The 15582-nt window shown below is 39.1% G+C and overlaps 1 protein-coding gene across 1 annotated transcript in view; it reads left to right on the top strand.

Moving 5' to 3' along the window:
- The window catches only part of LOC108977281 (cytochrome P450 4g15), a 20392-nt gene extending 5536 nt beyond the window's left edge, over positions 1 to 14856 (top strand). The window contains exons 3-5 of the mRNA XM_018946891.1: positions 2769 to 2951; positions 13577 to 14524; positions 14591 to 14856. Coding sequence (XP_018802436.1) covers positions 2769 to 2951; positions 13577 to 14524; positions 14591 to 14769 — 1310 coding nt within the window. The 3' untranslated portion in view covers positions 14770 to 14856. The remainder of the gene's footprint in view (positions 1 to 2768; positions 2952 to 13576; positions 14525 to 14590) is intronic.
- The last annotated feature ends 726 nt before the right edge of the window (positions 14857 to 15582 follow it).

Below are 15582 nucleotides of genomic sequence, written 5' to 3'. Positions count from 1 at the left end.
TTTGTTCCAAAAATGGCTATTTCCAAATTTCACTTTCGCACACAAGCAAGCTGCAAGCTCTCATGCGTAAGCAATCTCACTTTCATATTGCGGAGCTTCTTCTGCACGCAGGTGGTTCACCTCAGCACGAAATTCTTAAATTTGCTCTAAATAGATTTACGCGTTTTTGGCGCCGCGTAAATCACTTAAACAATTATTTTGTGTGCCAAAATATTCCGGCAAATTTTTAATTTTTATTACAAATTTTTTTTTCAATTTTTTTTTTCTAGCAAAATTTTAATGCTCTGTTTTTACGCTCGTTATGGTTTTGCAGCAAAATAAACAAATTAAAAGTCAAATTATTAATACTTGGCGAATATGTGTGACGTTGCGTCGGCGGCGTCGTCGGCCATTTGACAACATAATAACCTAATAAATAAGCCGAAGCGGCAACAAATTAAAAGCGCAGCGCTTCGCCACATGAGGAAATGGGGAAAGTTGTGTGTGCAAATGCTAAACACAGACTCACACACCTAGGCAACTATACAACTGTATTTGGATGGGTATGTGTGTGTGTGTGTGTTTGCGTCTATTCATAAAACTGCCATCGCACGCTCAAGAACAACGGTAAATTTGCATTAGTGTGTATGTAAACGTGCTTACAATTTGTACGTAAATAGTAATTTTGTGCGACTCACACATACAAATACATATACATGTATACAAACGCACACACACATGCATAGGCAGGCACTTTGGCGAGATTTGTTGAAAAACGCTGCAATGACCATCACTAAATACTAAAATATGCGTGGGTTGCCCGCGTTTTTATGAATTATACACTCATCTGTATGTATATGTATCTATGAGTGTGTGTGTGTATCAGCAGCGACTATTTGTTCGAATAAGCATATACGTACATTTGTGTTGCATATGCGATGAGTTATAAACACACATACGCACATTTTTCATAAATAAACAAAATTTATCAACGAGACCGCAACTGACGTATATGTCGGTATTGTCATGAAGGCTTGGATCCGCATGTTCCAAGTTTCAATAACTTTCGAAGTGTAAACTAAGAACTGGACCAAATTTGGGATGCTGCGCAACTTAATACCTACAGGCTTTGTCCAGAAAGTAATAGGACAGAGTTAAAAAGTTTCAAAATAGGCTCCTTCCTCCTCAATGCAGAGCTGCCAAAAATTAATCCTAGTACTTTCCGGGCAAATCCTGTACCTCAATGTAACCAAAACTTTTGAGATCTCTCTTTCTGTTGCCTAAAAGTGACTAATAAAGTAAGATTCCCAGTCCTAGATCTATTTCATTCAACACAAAGAAATCAACTTGGTTTATTTAAGAGAACCAATGGCAGTTTTTTAAGACTACACATTTCTTCAAACAAAACATTTTGGTGAAAGTAAACCACTTGTCTTTACAGGCAGAGAGGAGCTGCCGGAAATCGGTTGCACATATATAGATAGCTGTTGAAGTTGTCAAAAGTGCCATCGTCTTGACTATTGAACCAGTTCACTAAATACCCAAGTCATAAAAAAATACTTTTGAAAGAGCTGATAGATGGATCAAGGTTAAATGGAGTACCTTAGGTGCATGCCAGATAGCCCTTATCAAAGGCAAGAGAGAAAAGCACGCCAGCTTTCTACTCACATCGTCCTGAAAAGACTTCAGAAAGGTTGCGGGGTTAGTCACAGCTCATAACTTACTGGCAACGATGACACATGTAGAAGTACACGGAAATGGGTATCAGAGAAGCGTTGGAATACCGCGTCTGTATATCTCTGACCTTATCTAGAACTCTACTTAGATATATAGGAGCTGCGAAGTACTTAGAGACTTTTTTATGATAGGGGAAAGCATTAAAAGTCGGAGTGTGGAACTTTATTTCGCTAAACGTAACCTACTCCCGACTCAAGACTCTCTCACGGAACCATCCGCTAATCTGTTGAAAAAGTTACGGATGCTGACCCTTTACCGACAGCTTTCCATTTGTTAGTTGACGGTTGGCCCTTCGCTCAATCTATGGTCGACATAATCGCCCTACTGAGTGTACTATTCGCAACACCTTCACCCATCTTGAGACCCAGCATACATTATCGGATTATATTCGACCGATTAGGTGACATCCAGCACGCGGTGAAGAAAATATAGCAGCCGTAGCTAAGAGTGTACACGTCGAGACCTTAAATTAAAAGCGTACAAAATGCTGCTTGTCCCAGCATTGAAGCCTCTCGACCTTACCAAGAAGATCCGACGTTTTCCAGCTAAATTTTCGACTCAGACCTTGGAGCAAAACAAACGATTCGGACCTTGGAGTTACAAGGCGAAATGCTCGAACGAGTCACAGAAAATTAGACACAACGGATGGACCATATGAGACGTACCCGCGGCCAACATTTGAAAGAGTTAATGTTGCAAAAATTATTTAAAAATAACGTTCTTTCGTATGATAATAAACATTTCGCATTAAATTTGATGTTACAGTGTTTTTTCTTTAAAAAATTAGGAAACCTCGAAATGGATCACCCTTTATATCTGAGACCAAATATATTGTATTTACAACAGGGAGAGTAGTAACTATAGTCTAACTGAAGCAAGCTAAAGCTCTGTAACTTTAGACCAAACCACGCTCATAGCTTTATGTGTTCCTTGCAGTTTTTAAAAATATTTTTTAAACTCAGTTAAAAAACATGTACTTTTACATAAAAAATAAATAAATACTAAATATTTTAASTATTTTAATAATATTTTTTTATCTCTTCACATACCAGGTGCGAAATGGCGCGCTCACCGCAAGCTGATCGCTCCTACATTTCATTTGAATGTGCTGAAGAGTTTCATTGATCTATTTAACGAGAACTCACAGCTCGTGGTGCGTAAACTGCGTGCCGAGGGTGGAAAAACATTTGATTGTCACGATTATATGAGCGAAGCGACAGTGGAGATCTTACTTGGTGAGTATGTCGGCGCGTACTAAGTATGTGTATGCAGTTATTACGAGGTGCCTTCTGAGTGATTTCAAACTAGTCTCTACTAGGCTCTTTAATTTTTCAACACCAATGTGTACCAACTTAGGGAAAAGATAATATAGAAAGTAAGCACAGTAAGGAACGAAATCCGAAGTCTTGCGCAAATTAAAGCAGTTACTAGAAGCTTAAGAAGTAAAAACCCAACTTTCGGTTCTTGAGAGCTTTGAAATTGAGTGAATTTTGTCTAAGAATTATTGAAGTAACTCAACTTCGATCAACCTGATTTCTGTTATGAATCTGGCTTCAATGAAATCTTGGAGTTAGAATTCGGAAGCCCATCTGATCCAAGCCAGCTTAATTTTTTCATTTTGTCTGTTCAAGTATTTTTTTATTATGTCAACTTATTTTCGCAGACCTCGCAGAAGAGGAATGCCTCCTTTTCACTGGGCTTGGCATACTACTTTCTTGCATTCTCTGGAAAAAGTATTCTAGTAAATATCTCAGGCATATAGCAGTCTATTCACTTATCGGTCTACTCAACAATTACCTCAAACAATTCTGTAATATTTCCTCCTCACCAACTTACAGTATTATAATATCTATCAATCAAAATATATTCCCACACTTTTTACACGAGCTTTCACAAAGTTTTCACTAGCTTGGCAGACAGTCTACTAGTTCAACCGTCTTCAATAGGTTTCTATTCACATTCAAATATATTTAGCGCATTATTAAATGCCTGGATTCATTCACAAGTGACCTGCGCCGGTTAAAAATAGCTCAGTGTAAAGAAAAGCCTTTCAAATCAGATTTATTAACTCATAGACTTGCAGTCACATGAAGGAGCTGTCGGTACACTTAGTTAACTTATTTTCATGGAAATTTCTCTTCGACAAATGCCTTGTGTACCCCCTGCATTATGACGAAGAATGCAAGCAAATTGAGGTGTCTATTTTTTAAACCACTCGAAAGAATTGCATTACGATTTTAATTGAGAGGTAATTTTTCGAGAAGTGGAGCTAAACCGACCGGTTTCGGAGGAAAATATTATTTTTTAAAGAGCTTTGTAGTTAATCACTAATAGTAGATCCTCTGCTCTCAAACTGAATAAGAATGATATTACCAAATTCACATGGAACAAAAACATTGTCAATTGGACTACCGTGAAGATAAAACCGAAAATTTATTGAAAGAAGAACTATTCGGCTTTAGAAATGTTTCAAAGAATTTTTTCGAAATATCCGTGTGAGGGATCGGGTCTAAAACCTTCGAGTGTGGCGTTTTTAATTTTGTTTCTCTTTGAGGTTATGAATCGGTTATCAATAGGTTATGGATAATTTATGAATAGGTTATAAAGAGGTTATAAATCGAGAAAATGTTAGTTTTTCAACAGTTTCCTGAGAAACTCAGGTTATAAATAGGTTATTGATAAGTTATGATATATACCGTTTCTTGTTGGGTTTAACACAACAACAACACACTTACCTAAGTCTTTCCAATTTTTTTTTTTTTTTTTTTTGTTTGCAAACCTAACCTCACTATTACGCCTGCGGTCTTAACCAATGCGCCCACTATTATTGAATCATTCAAACGTCCATTATTGCCTTATATAAAAGCTATTACAAACGTCCAAATGCAAAAAGTGCAATTAAAAAAATATGTTAATGACATTGCAATTATTCAATGGATGACAAAAATTTACGAGCGTACGCAGGTTAAAAGCAGTTGGAAATTGCGCTCGTAAGCGCACATTGGCGCATTTGCCTTCGCACAAGCGAAAATTGTCAAAATGCCAATGCAAACCGCTGACACCGGCATATGCAGCGCGAAATTAGGTGGAGGCGGTTATTTGGCGCTGACGTGAGTTCAAGTAGTTTTTCCCCACCTACTGACATATTTGGCCTGGAAAATTGTAGATAAATTATAAGCGCGTATTTTAATATTATTAGAGAGAAAATGAGAACAAGTAACTTGGTTGACCCCGAAAATTGTTTTCACAGAACATTCTTAATGAAAAATTTCCAAATTCCGAAAAAAAAACGATTCCCAATCCCGAATTGGTCTCGAATTTTCGGGGAAATTCTCAACGACAAATTTCGGGATTTCGAAAAAACGAACCCATTTACGCAAAATTTCGAGATTCCGAAAAAACGATTACGAATCTCGAATTTTCGAGAGCATTCTTAACAAAAAAATTCGAAACACCGAGTCTAGACTTGATGCCAAAACTCGGGAACATTCTTAACCAAAAATTTCGGGATTCGGAATCCCGAATTTTCGGGATCCCGATATGTTTCATTCATAAAGAATGTCCCGTGAAAACAAAAACGAAACGAACTAAAGTGTGGTATACTTATTTTTGGTCCCGAAAACTTTCCAAGCAGGTTAAGGACAGAGCACAAGAAAGTAGTATAGTTCCATGCTTAAATCGTTAAATCAACTTTTCAACATTACTAGCAAGCTGTTGAAGAACTAACGACATCATTTTGATCAATCCGAATTCTGATGTATTGGGGGTGCAATTTGTGGGACTTTTGCTATATTAAGTATCAACGGTCAAACTGTGATATCTTAAGTATTTAATGGCAGATACTCAATAAAATACTTTACTAGCTGTCTTCTACATGTTGACCCTCAAATTCTGCTTTTGAGGTTTTAAAAGCTAGTTACTGTAAACAAAGTGATAGCTAGTACTAACTATAAGACTCTTGAATTGTTAAATTATTGCGGGGGTCCCTTATTTTTGTTCAAAAAATTTTACATTGAGAGTCGGCACCTTTTGGAAGACATAGTACATATACATATTATTGCTAGCAAATCATGTGATCACAGCTAATGCCGCCAAAAAAGTTTCGGACCGCACGAAGTATACTCTATAGCCTACAGTATAGCGCTAGCCAATTTCTTTTATATAGATTTGATTTGAGAAGGCTTCAAGAACGAGGTGTTAAACTTCGACTTCCAGAAGTATAATCTTAAATTCTTGAAAGTTAGACGGAATCACATCTTCCCGCAAATTGATCAAATTCAATAAACAGATCATTAGAATGTTGCATCCATCGACTAAAGATCGCCATATAATATATTTTATACCGATTCGCTCTTACGAAAATTTTTCTTACTTTGTACTGAGCTAAATGCAATGAACTCTGTGTGATTTACATTGTCTCCAAAGCACAGTTCCCACAAGTGCCGGTTCCCTATTAACAATTACAACAAGTTGAATGCCCTCTAGTAACCTCACCTTATCAGTTCACATTTCCATTTCAACGCGCCTTTAAATATCTAGCACTACGTGTATGACGCACCTCAAGTCCTCATCAGAATGCAGAAGTTGTACTTAGCCCTTGATTGCTAATAGAAACACCTAGCAACAAGTTTATGACACACCAGAGGTTCTCATCAAAATGCAAGCGATGTAGTTAGCCCTTCACTGTTAATAGAATTTTGCACATATGTATATAAATTCAAAGAAGAAAACTCTAATAATCCCAAGGAATTTATACCGCACGCGTAACGCAGCAGTTATCAGTCATCTGTGCGGCCAATATGTAAATATAGCCTTGGAAGTCATCCTTAGAAGAGATAAATTCTGACTTTTCGCAGGAACAGCGGCCGTCTGACGTAACGAATTTGATTGACAGCAGTCAAGAGCCGATCATATGCCACTCAAACATCGCTACGCGCCCAAATTATCACATACATACATACAAGTATCTAGCAATGTTGCAAGAATTGCATATCTTCAATGCACTAGTATGTATGGTACATTGTACGCTGATGGCTTTGGCGTCGCGTCGCCTGACGCTGGCAGCGCTGTAGACGAATGAAAAGAGAAAATAGCACAAAGAAAAATTGGTTATAGGAAAGAAACCAAAACTGGTTGGTATGCAGGCTGCATTTGGCATGAAAGCGTATCTTATGGGTGTCTGCATGTGGCATGCGTGCTGCCGCTGGCAGGAAAAAGGCCATATTAGTACAAACGCTGCGCAAAACCATGTATTGTTATGTAATGCACTCTTACTCTCTTACTCTCTCACGCACAGTGGAGTTATTTGTGCGCGCACATTACATTTTCTTAATGACGTTTTTTGTATAGTTTTCTATGCAGTTTTTGCTTTGCGTATGAGCAATTAAGCATATTGATCTGCCTGCTTCTTTCTTACAGTGCTTCGAACTTTGTTTTTGCGCAAATATTTATTGAACACTTCTTTCCATTAAAAAATCACTACATATGTCCACAAAACTCAAGATAGAACCCATACATATTTTATTACTAATTAAGGGTAGAGACTTCTTCTGCTTTATTGGCGTAGACACCGCTTGCGCGGATATAGCCGAGTTTACAACAGCCGACTGTCGAGTCGTTCTTCCGTTTTCCTATTTGGAACCAATTGGAGATTTCAGTCAGTGTATACAGGTTCCTCTCCATTCGCTCTTTCCAACGGAGTGGTGGTCTTCCTCTTCATCTGATTCCCCGGCGGGTATTCGGGTATTGCGTCGCATACTCTCAGAGCCGCTATCTCCTAATTCTCTGAACTACTTATGTCAATGTATTATAATATTCCATGCCATAAATCTTCCGCAGAACCTTTCTCTCGTAAACTCGTAGCTTCGACTAATCAGATGTTGTCATCGTCCATGCCTCCGCACCATATAACAGTACGGGGATGATGACTGCTTTGTAGAATTTGGTCTTTATTTGTCGAGAGAGGACTTTAACTCTCAATTGCCTACTAAGTGCGAAGTAGCACCTATTGGCAAGAGTTATACCATGTTGGATTTCGAAGCTGACTTTGTTGTTGCTGTTAATACTGCTTCCAAGATATACGAGATTATTTACGACCTCGAAGATATGACCGGCAACAGTGACGTGAGTGCCAAGCCGCGAATACGATGACTGTTTGTTTGATGACAGGAGATATTTTTTCTTGCCTTCGCCTTGTATGAAAACTCATATGCTATCGAACGGGACTGTAATTAGGAGGACGTTGTGTGGACTTCATCTTCATATTGGCACTATAACCGGCTGTCAGTCGTGGCCGCGTCGACAATTCTTCACCAGTCGCCTCTGCATTACGCACAACGATGCCAGTTGCAGATTTCACTTTTCGAGGGTACTGTTACAACTTAATCCTGACATCTGTTTGGATCCTCCGTGTCTTCAACCGTCATCGGCGGATATCGAATCGTACATTTTTCTTCCATTCGGGCAAAATGGTTAAACTAGCGCAGCCGCTGTATTTTAAACGCACTCTACAAATTTCACCGGACGTTCTTAAAGAAAGCTAATCGCTCTGTGGTATGCTTCCGCAATACAACAATACAAATCAGGACGGGTTTATAGAACGTGAATTTGATTGATTTTTTGATTTTGTTACATGACTGACGTCGTTTTTAGTGCTTATGCTGGATCCTAGATAAACGAAGTCATTCACTTCCTTGAATGTGAACTGTCAACAATCACATGAGCTCCCAACTCATTGAGTTCTTTTTTTTTTTTTTTTTTGTGCTGACAGGAGATAATTTTTTTTTAACTTAGCTCACCCCCAGACCCATCTACTTCGTTCTTTTTTTAAACTTGAAAATATCTTGTCGAAAAAAAGACTCTGAAATCTCTCAATTTAAAGCTAGTTCTTAAAAAAGTACAAGATTTCAGTAATTTTAAATCTTCCAAAATTTCGAAAATTTGAAAATATATGTATATAACGGCATTTCTTCCGCCATGCCATAATACGCACCAAACGATCAGTTTTCGCGGATGCACTGGCGTTTCCTGAACCACACGAGAATTTGACTCACGCCAATGGCGACAATTTTGTTTGTTGACGAAACCTCAGAATATCTGAAGGTCTAAAAGAACACGTGTCTGAACACACGGAAATAATCACACAATTTAACTTCATACAGGATTACTTGGATCATGGAATCGCCAAACCGAACTCTGGCGGCACTTTCTCTGCCCACTTAATCGTGAGAAAATGCTGTTGGAGGAGAGGGATAGTGAGCTTCTTTACAGATTGGTCAAGGCTTTGGGTAAAGTTTGAAGGGAAGGGTTTACTGTCAGAAGCTGTCTATCAACTCCAGCCTCAGACTACCTGACTATTGCAGTGTTTTCCAAGCCGTGATTGCAGCCCTTAAAGTATCAGTAAATTTACTGCCTCCATCAGAGAAGTAAACAGTCAAAGCACTTCGCTATCAATTGCAATTTTGATAAGACTGATATGAGTGCCAGGCCACAGTGGTATCGCAAGCAATTGTAAAGCTGATGAGTTAACAAGAAAATGCACCCTACAACCGCTAGCAGTAAATAGATCGATTTGCCCACAGTAACGCTAGCATCGTCGTAGTTGTTGGAGTTTTAACAGGCCATTGCCTGGCTGGTTATCTTATCACACGCCTTCTGCGCGAGTTTTATGGAAGAAAGCGAGGTGGAAACAACTCAGCACTTCCTTCTTGACTTTGCCGCGTTTGGAAGATCAAGGCTTAAACACTTGAGAGCTCATATCTTCAGACATCAAACCGAACTGGCGGAAATGAAAATGAAACTCCTGTGCAAGCAAATTATAGATAGTTACTTTTGCTAATTCATAGATCTTTTTATATCCTACTTTACTGTACTGTACTGTAATAAATACTCCTGTGAAGGGGCGTATTACATACTATAGTCTAAAACTCATACAAGCAGTTGTAATATCGAAGATTACATTAAAGTCATATAACAATGCAAATTAGTAATTATTTAATAAATTAAGTTCGAAAAGTGTTATAACACACAGTAATGCAGAAAAAGGTAGCAACGAGGAAATTCGCTCATTTTAAGTAAATCAAAATAATATGAAATTCACACGCCAACATTGATTACAAAAAAAAACATGTAATACATCGTTTTATTTACCCATTTTTTTATCTCACATTTTCACAAACACACACACACTTCGTTCAACTTGCACTTTAAATGCAAAAAAAAAAATTGCGAATTTTCTTCGTCATTGTGTGCATCGCTGCACAGCTGACCGGTTGTTACGAGCATGAGTGCGTCAGTAGGTCGCTGCAACCGTCAATTGGACAACTTGACGCTCCGGCAAACCGCCAACTGGCCAGCGCATGTTTTGCTAAGACAACGGTTTAACTTTCCGCGGCAGCGCATGGCAAAGCATAGCTTGGCGTCACCCAGCATTATTTCCCATTACTATTTGCTTTGCTTGCTTGCCATTTGGGCGTTGAGCGACGACGAACACCTGATGATCGCTGGAGTAATCGAAGCATGCAAAGCGTAGAGCTTTGCCGCTCCCCGCCGCTGATACCGCAAAGCACGATCATACCGCGCTGCTGTTATGTAAGTTGGGGAGTTGCGACGGTTTGTTTTCCTTTTGCCAGCACTTTCTTCGAGCTTTTCTTCAATTGAATTGGATAATCGACGATGCAGATAGTTTAATGACCGGTTTCTTACACACTCACACACACACACACACACACAAACTCAAGTAGATATGTTATTATTTGGAAAAATTGCAACTTTTTGGCAAAATTTTCCATGTTCAGCGAGTCTGTCTGTTTGCCGTATTTGTTGTAATTAAAAATTTAAACTGATTGCGACTAGCTTTGTTGTTGGACCTTTTCGCTGCCACAAGCTTTTGCTGAGGGCTATTGCGGTGCGATTATAAATTTGTTTACATAAATATAACGGTGCATGCATTGTGCATGTACCGCATGTGACGCGAATCAATTAAACGGTAATTATTGCACTTGAGGTCAGAGAGCATTCATGCTCATTCTTTGAGACAGACGTGATCTTATGTGTTGCGTAATAGTTATTACCCGGAAGTTGTATGCAGTCAAAGAGAGAGGGGGACCTGGAGTATTCAAGGGGGTCCGCTGCTTCGCATTACTGGATATTCGGCTTTGACGCTGATTTGGCAGGTTGGCAAGGTTTCACATATGAATTGTTGCGTTTAGCGTTGTGAAAACCATTAATCATTTCCAGTCACAATCCCTTGCAAAACGACGTATGTAGCGCCCATGCTGCATTTCTGACATGCAAAATCGTCTTTCAAGGTCTCTTGACTCCAATACATATGGCACCCAATTTTCTTGCTTTCGCTTGTACCCAGCTGCTTTTAAATGTTTTTTAATGTCTTGTAATGGCAGCTTGGCAACTCCCAAAAGTTCTGTGAGCACTTGTGGTGTTTGGCAGCAACCTTATCTCGAGTAATGTCTCTCTTTCCTGATTTTCAAATTGTTTTGACCACCCAGGACATGTTTCGTCTTCCAAGCCAAAATCACCACACAGCTAGAGCCCTTAACTTCCCTCAAAATACAATTACTATGGATGAGATTTTCTGCGTATTAAAATATGAAAAACTCTCCGCAAAACCACGTTTTAAGGCACAAAGTTCAAGATATTTAAGTGAAGGTAAATTATTATTGTTTACGCTTCAAATAAAAAACTTATACTGACGCTGTCTCTTATACACATCTAGATGTGTATAAGGGCACGAAATTCGACATTTTCAAGTGTGGTAAAAATATTGTTGTTTACGCTTCAAATAAAAGACATATACTGAGAAAGATAAGAAACTTTCCAAAGCATGGTCAAATATTGCAAAAAATGTAATAATAATAAAATTAGACAGGATGATGGTCTCATGTGTAGAAGTTCACACAAGTGGGAGTGGCCAAAAACGATTCTGTTACTTATAGCTCAAGCAGCTCACGACTTCCGGTCTTAGACCAAGTATCCTTTGGGCAGCCAACAAACATCCGTTTGAAGGCGAGCTAAAGTGAGAAAGCGAACCATACCCCCCCCCCCAGGGTTTTTAATGGGTTTGGGGCGCGCCACGCTGAAAACGCCCCCATTGAAATCTAAACAACAGCCTCGGACGAGATACCCCCCTTTTGATGACGACATGGTAAACGCATTTAGGATTACGATTTAAAGGCATACACCTGGAATGTCCGGTTCCTTAATTGGGAAGGTGTCGTTGCCCAGCGCTTGGAGCGCACCTATATATGTATGAGAGCTGCCCCCACAACGATGTCAAAATCGTACTTGGTAACTTTAACGCTAGGGTGGGCAAAGAAGGTGTTTTTGTAACGACTATCGGTAAATTCAGCTTCTATTGTGAAACATCTCCAAATAGGCTGAGGCTGATCGATTTGCCGGAGCCCGAAATATGGTTATCTCTAGTACTAGATTCCTGTTTTAAAAAGTTCATCAAGCTACCTGTCTCTGGATCACAAAGCCACCAACCAGATCGATCATATTGTGATAGACGGAAGACACGTCTCCAGTGTTTAAGACGTGCGTGCGCTTCGAGGTCCTAACATCGACTCGGACCACTATCTCTGTGCAGCAAAAAACGCACGTCAACAAACACAAGGAAGGTTCGATGTCGAGAAGCTGCAATCACAACAGACAACCGAACGATTTTCTACTCGACTTGCACTCCAGCTCTCTGAGAGCAATCTTCAGCTCTTGTTATAAGGGAACTCTGGGACGGCATTTCGAGCTCATTACGTACAGCTGCAAGCGAAACAATTGGTTTTCGAAAAAAAGGCTGGTAGGATGGTACGATGACCGAGAGTTGAAGAGGGAAACGAGACGCATTTGCAGACAAAAAACGAGATAACCCGAAATGCGTGTATACGAAGAGGTAGACAAGCTGGGTGACAGGGCTAATGCTCGAAGATTCTATGAAAAGATGCGGCGGCTTGTAGAACCTCCAGAGGTGATCAAGTAACAGCATACTGAAATAATAAAGGCAACACTTCTCCAACCTGCTGAATAGCAATGAAAACATAACACCAGAAGATGGTGACCCCGAACCATCGATCTATGACGATGGAGTGGACGTTCCTTTGCCGAACTTTGAAGAAGTTCGATTAGCAATTACCTCTCTGAAGATCAGAAAAGCGGCGGTGACCGAGGGATTGCCGGCCGCGCTATTCAAATACGGCAACAAAGAATTGATAAGGAGCATTCATCCACGTTTGGAATTTAAGTGTGCTCTACTCAATCCACAAAAAGAGAGGCCCCACAATCTGTGCCAACTACCCATGTGCGTTTTTGTGAAGGAATATCGATTACTGCTGATAGGCTAAGGTACCAAACCTTGCCAATTTAATAAAGTCGTGCAATTAGAGACTATTTCTAACCACATATTTAGGTTTTAAAATCCTCTGAAGAAAGATTTTCGCAAAAGCATTGTTGCATTTAATCGTAACAAAACGTCTCAAACTCTCTCATGTTGCCAAATTTTGTTTTTTAAATAAAATGTCAATATTGACTTCTGAGTATGCTCTGAAACCTAAAACCTTGCAAATTAAATAAGATCACGTGATTAGGGCCTCACTTCACTTACATACCTATTCAGGTGGTTTTAGAGAGTTTTTTGCAGAAGCTTTGTTGCATTTAACCCTAACAAGACCCCACACACTTGACTACGTATGTTCAACAGAAAGAGATCGTTCTTAGACATACATATGTAACATATTTTAGATAGAGAAAGAATCATTCATTGATTAATTGAAATTCTGAGCTTCTATGTAATATCTAATCTTTTTACTCAAAATGTTTAACTTTCTATTCTTTTAAAAACCAATTGCAGAGACGGCAATGGGTGTTTCGAAGAAAACCCAAGACAAATCCGGCTATGAGTACGCTTTGGCCGTTATGAAAATGTGCGATATACTACATTTGCGCTCTCGCAGTATACTGCTACGAAATGAATTCATTTTCACGCTCTCCAGATATTATCACGAGCAAGGTAAATTGCTGAATATCATACACGGACTCACGACGAAAGTAATCAAACACAAGAAGGCCGCATTTGCTAACGGTACACGCGGTTCACTGGCCCAACAAGAAGCGACAGCTAAAAAAATTACACCACCACCCACACCAAAGGCAGCAACAAAAGATGAGAACCTAAAAAACACAAAAGAAACATCCGTTGAAGGTCTGTCGTTTGGTCAAGCGGAGGGTTTGAAAGATGATCTAGATGTCGAGGAGAATGATGTGGGCGAGAAAAAACGTTTGGCCTTTCTCGATCTGTTGTTGGAGAGCGCACAAAATGGTGCTTTACTCAACGATACTGAGATCAAAGAACAGGTCGATACGATTATGTTTGAGGGACACGATACCACCGCAGCTGGTTCATCATTCTTTCTCTCGTTGATGGGCATACATCAGGGTATACAGGATCGCGTCATTGCCGAATTGGATGAAATATTCGGTGACTCAGATAGGCCAGCCACATTTCAGGATACCTTAGAAATGAAATATATGGAACGTTGTCTTATGGAGACGTTACGCATGTATCCGCCGGTGCCGTTGATAGCACGTGAACTACGGGAAGACTTAAAATTGGCATCTGGACCATATGTTATACCACGTGGTGCCACCGTTACAGTGGCTACAGTCAAATTGCATCGCAATCCAAAGGTCTATGAGAATCCAAATATATTTAATCCCGATAACTTTTTGCCCGAACGTCAAGCCAATAGACATTACTATGCCTTTGTGCCGTTCTCAGCGGGACCGCGGAGTTGTGTTGGTAGGTGCAAATTTTCTATATTTTGCAGATTATTTTTACATGCATGTTACTTTGTTGTTGTTTTAGGCCGTAAATACGCCATGCTTAAGCTGAAAATACTCCTATCGACCATTCTGCGAAACTATCGCGTCTATTCGGATTTGACCGAGGCCGATTTCAAGCTACAAGCCGATATCATATTGAAACGTGAAGAGGGCTTCCGTGTACGCTTGCAGCCGAGACAGCCCAAACCGAAATCAATATAAAAGACTCAACCGTCTAATAATTTTATAATTCTACTAGGTTTTGGATTTACAATACATTCAAATATATATACATATATTTTTCACATACTTGAGGTTAAATGTTATTTTTTGTGAAAATAAATAAAATCGCATTTATTTAGACAGGAAGAGATACGCGCCCTTTGAAATATGGCATACTGTTTTAACCCAAGTAATAAATGTTTGTGTCAATAAATTACCAAATATCACTTTAATTACTTAAAACATTAATTTTCACACCCTAAACTTGAGAGAATTCCAAGTTCATGAAATTTTGCTAGCTAAAAACTGTGTGGCACTACAAAAAAATAAGTTTAACAATTTTTAAGATTTTAATTTTAATTTAAAAATTTTGTGGCAACAATGAAAATTAACCACACAGTTTTAAACAATTTTAGGTACACTAAAAAATCATCTGGCAATATCTGAAATGTCGGGCGCATCAGCTGTTTATGCTGTAAAACGAACAAAGCTTTTCGGAAAGAATGTGAGATTGTAAACAAAAAACTAATTGTACAATTTGGATTCCAAAATATGTTAACATTTAAAATTACAAGCCATTGGAAGAACCCCGGATTTAGCCGTAGTTGACATTAAGTTGCCAATTTCAAGGCAAATCACAAATCAACACGTACGTATTATATCAGCCATGAAAGCAAAATAGAAAGGAGGTATAAACTGGAAAGCGCCCACAGATGTACTCAATTAAGCTGTTTCAATGCTTTTGAGACGAGAAGTTAAGCAAATTCCAGTTAGAATGTAAGCCCCATTTTGGCTTATCTTTTGATTGTTATT

The sequence above is a fragment of the Bactrocera latifrons genome, unplaced genomic scaffold (genome assembly GCF_001853355.1).
Source record: "Bactrocera latifrons isolate USDA-ARS-PBARC rearing strain unplaced genomic scaffold, ASM185335v1 scaffold_86, whole genome shotgun sequence".
NCBI lineage: Eukaryota > Metazoa > Arthropoda > Insecta > Diptera > Tephritidae > Bactrocera > Bactrocera latifrons.
The sequence above is the reverse complement of the archived record's forward strand: the minus strand, read 5'-3'. Positions and strand labels throughout refer to the sequence as shown.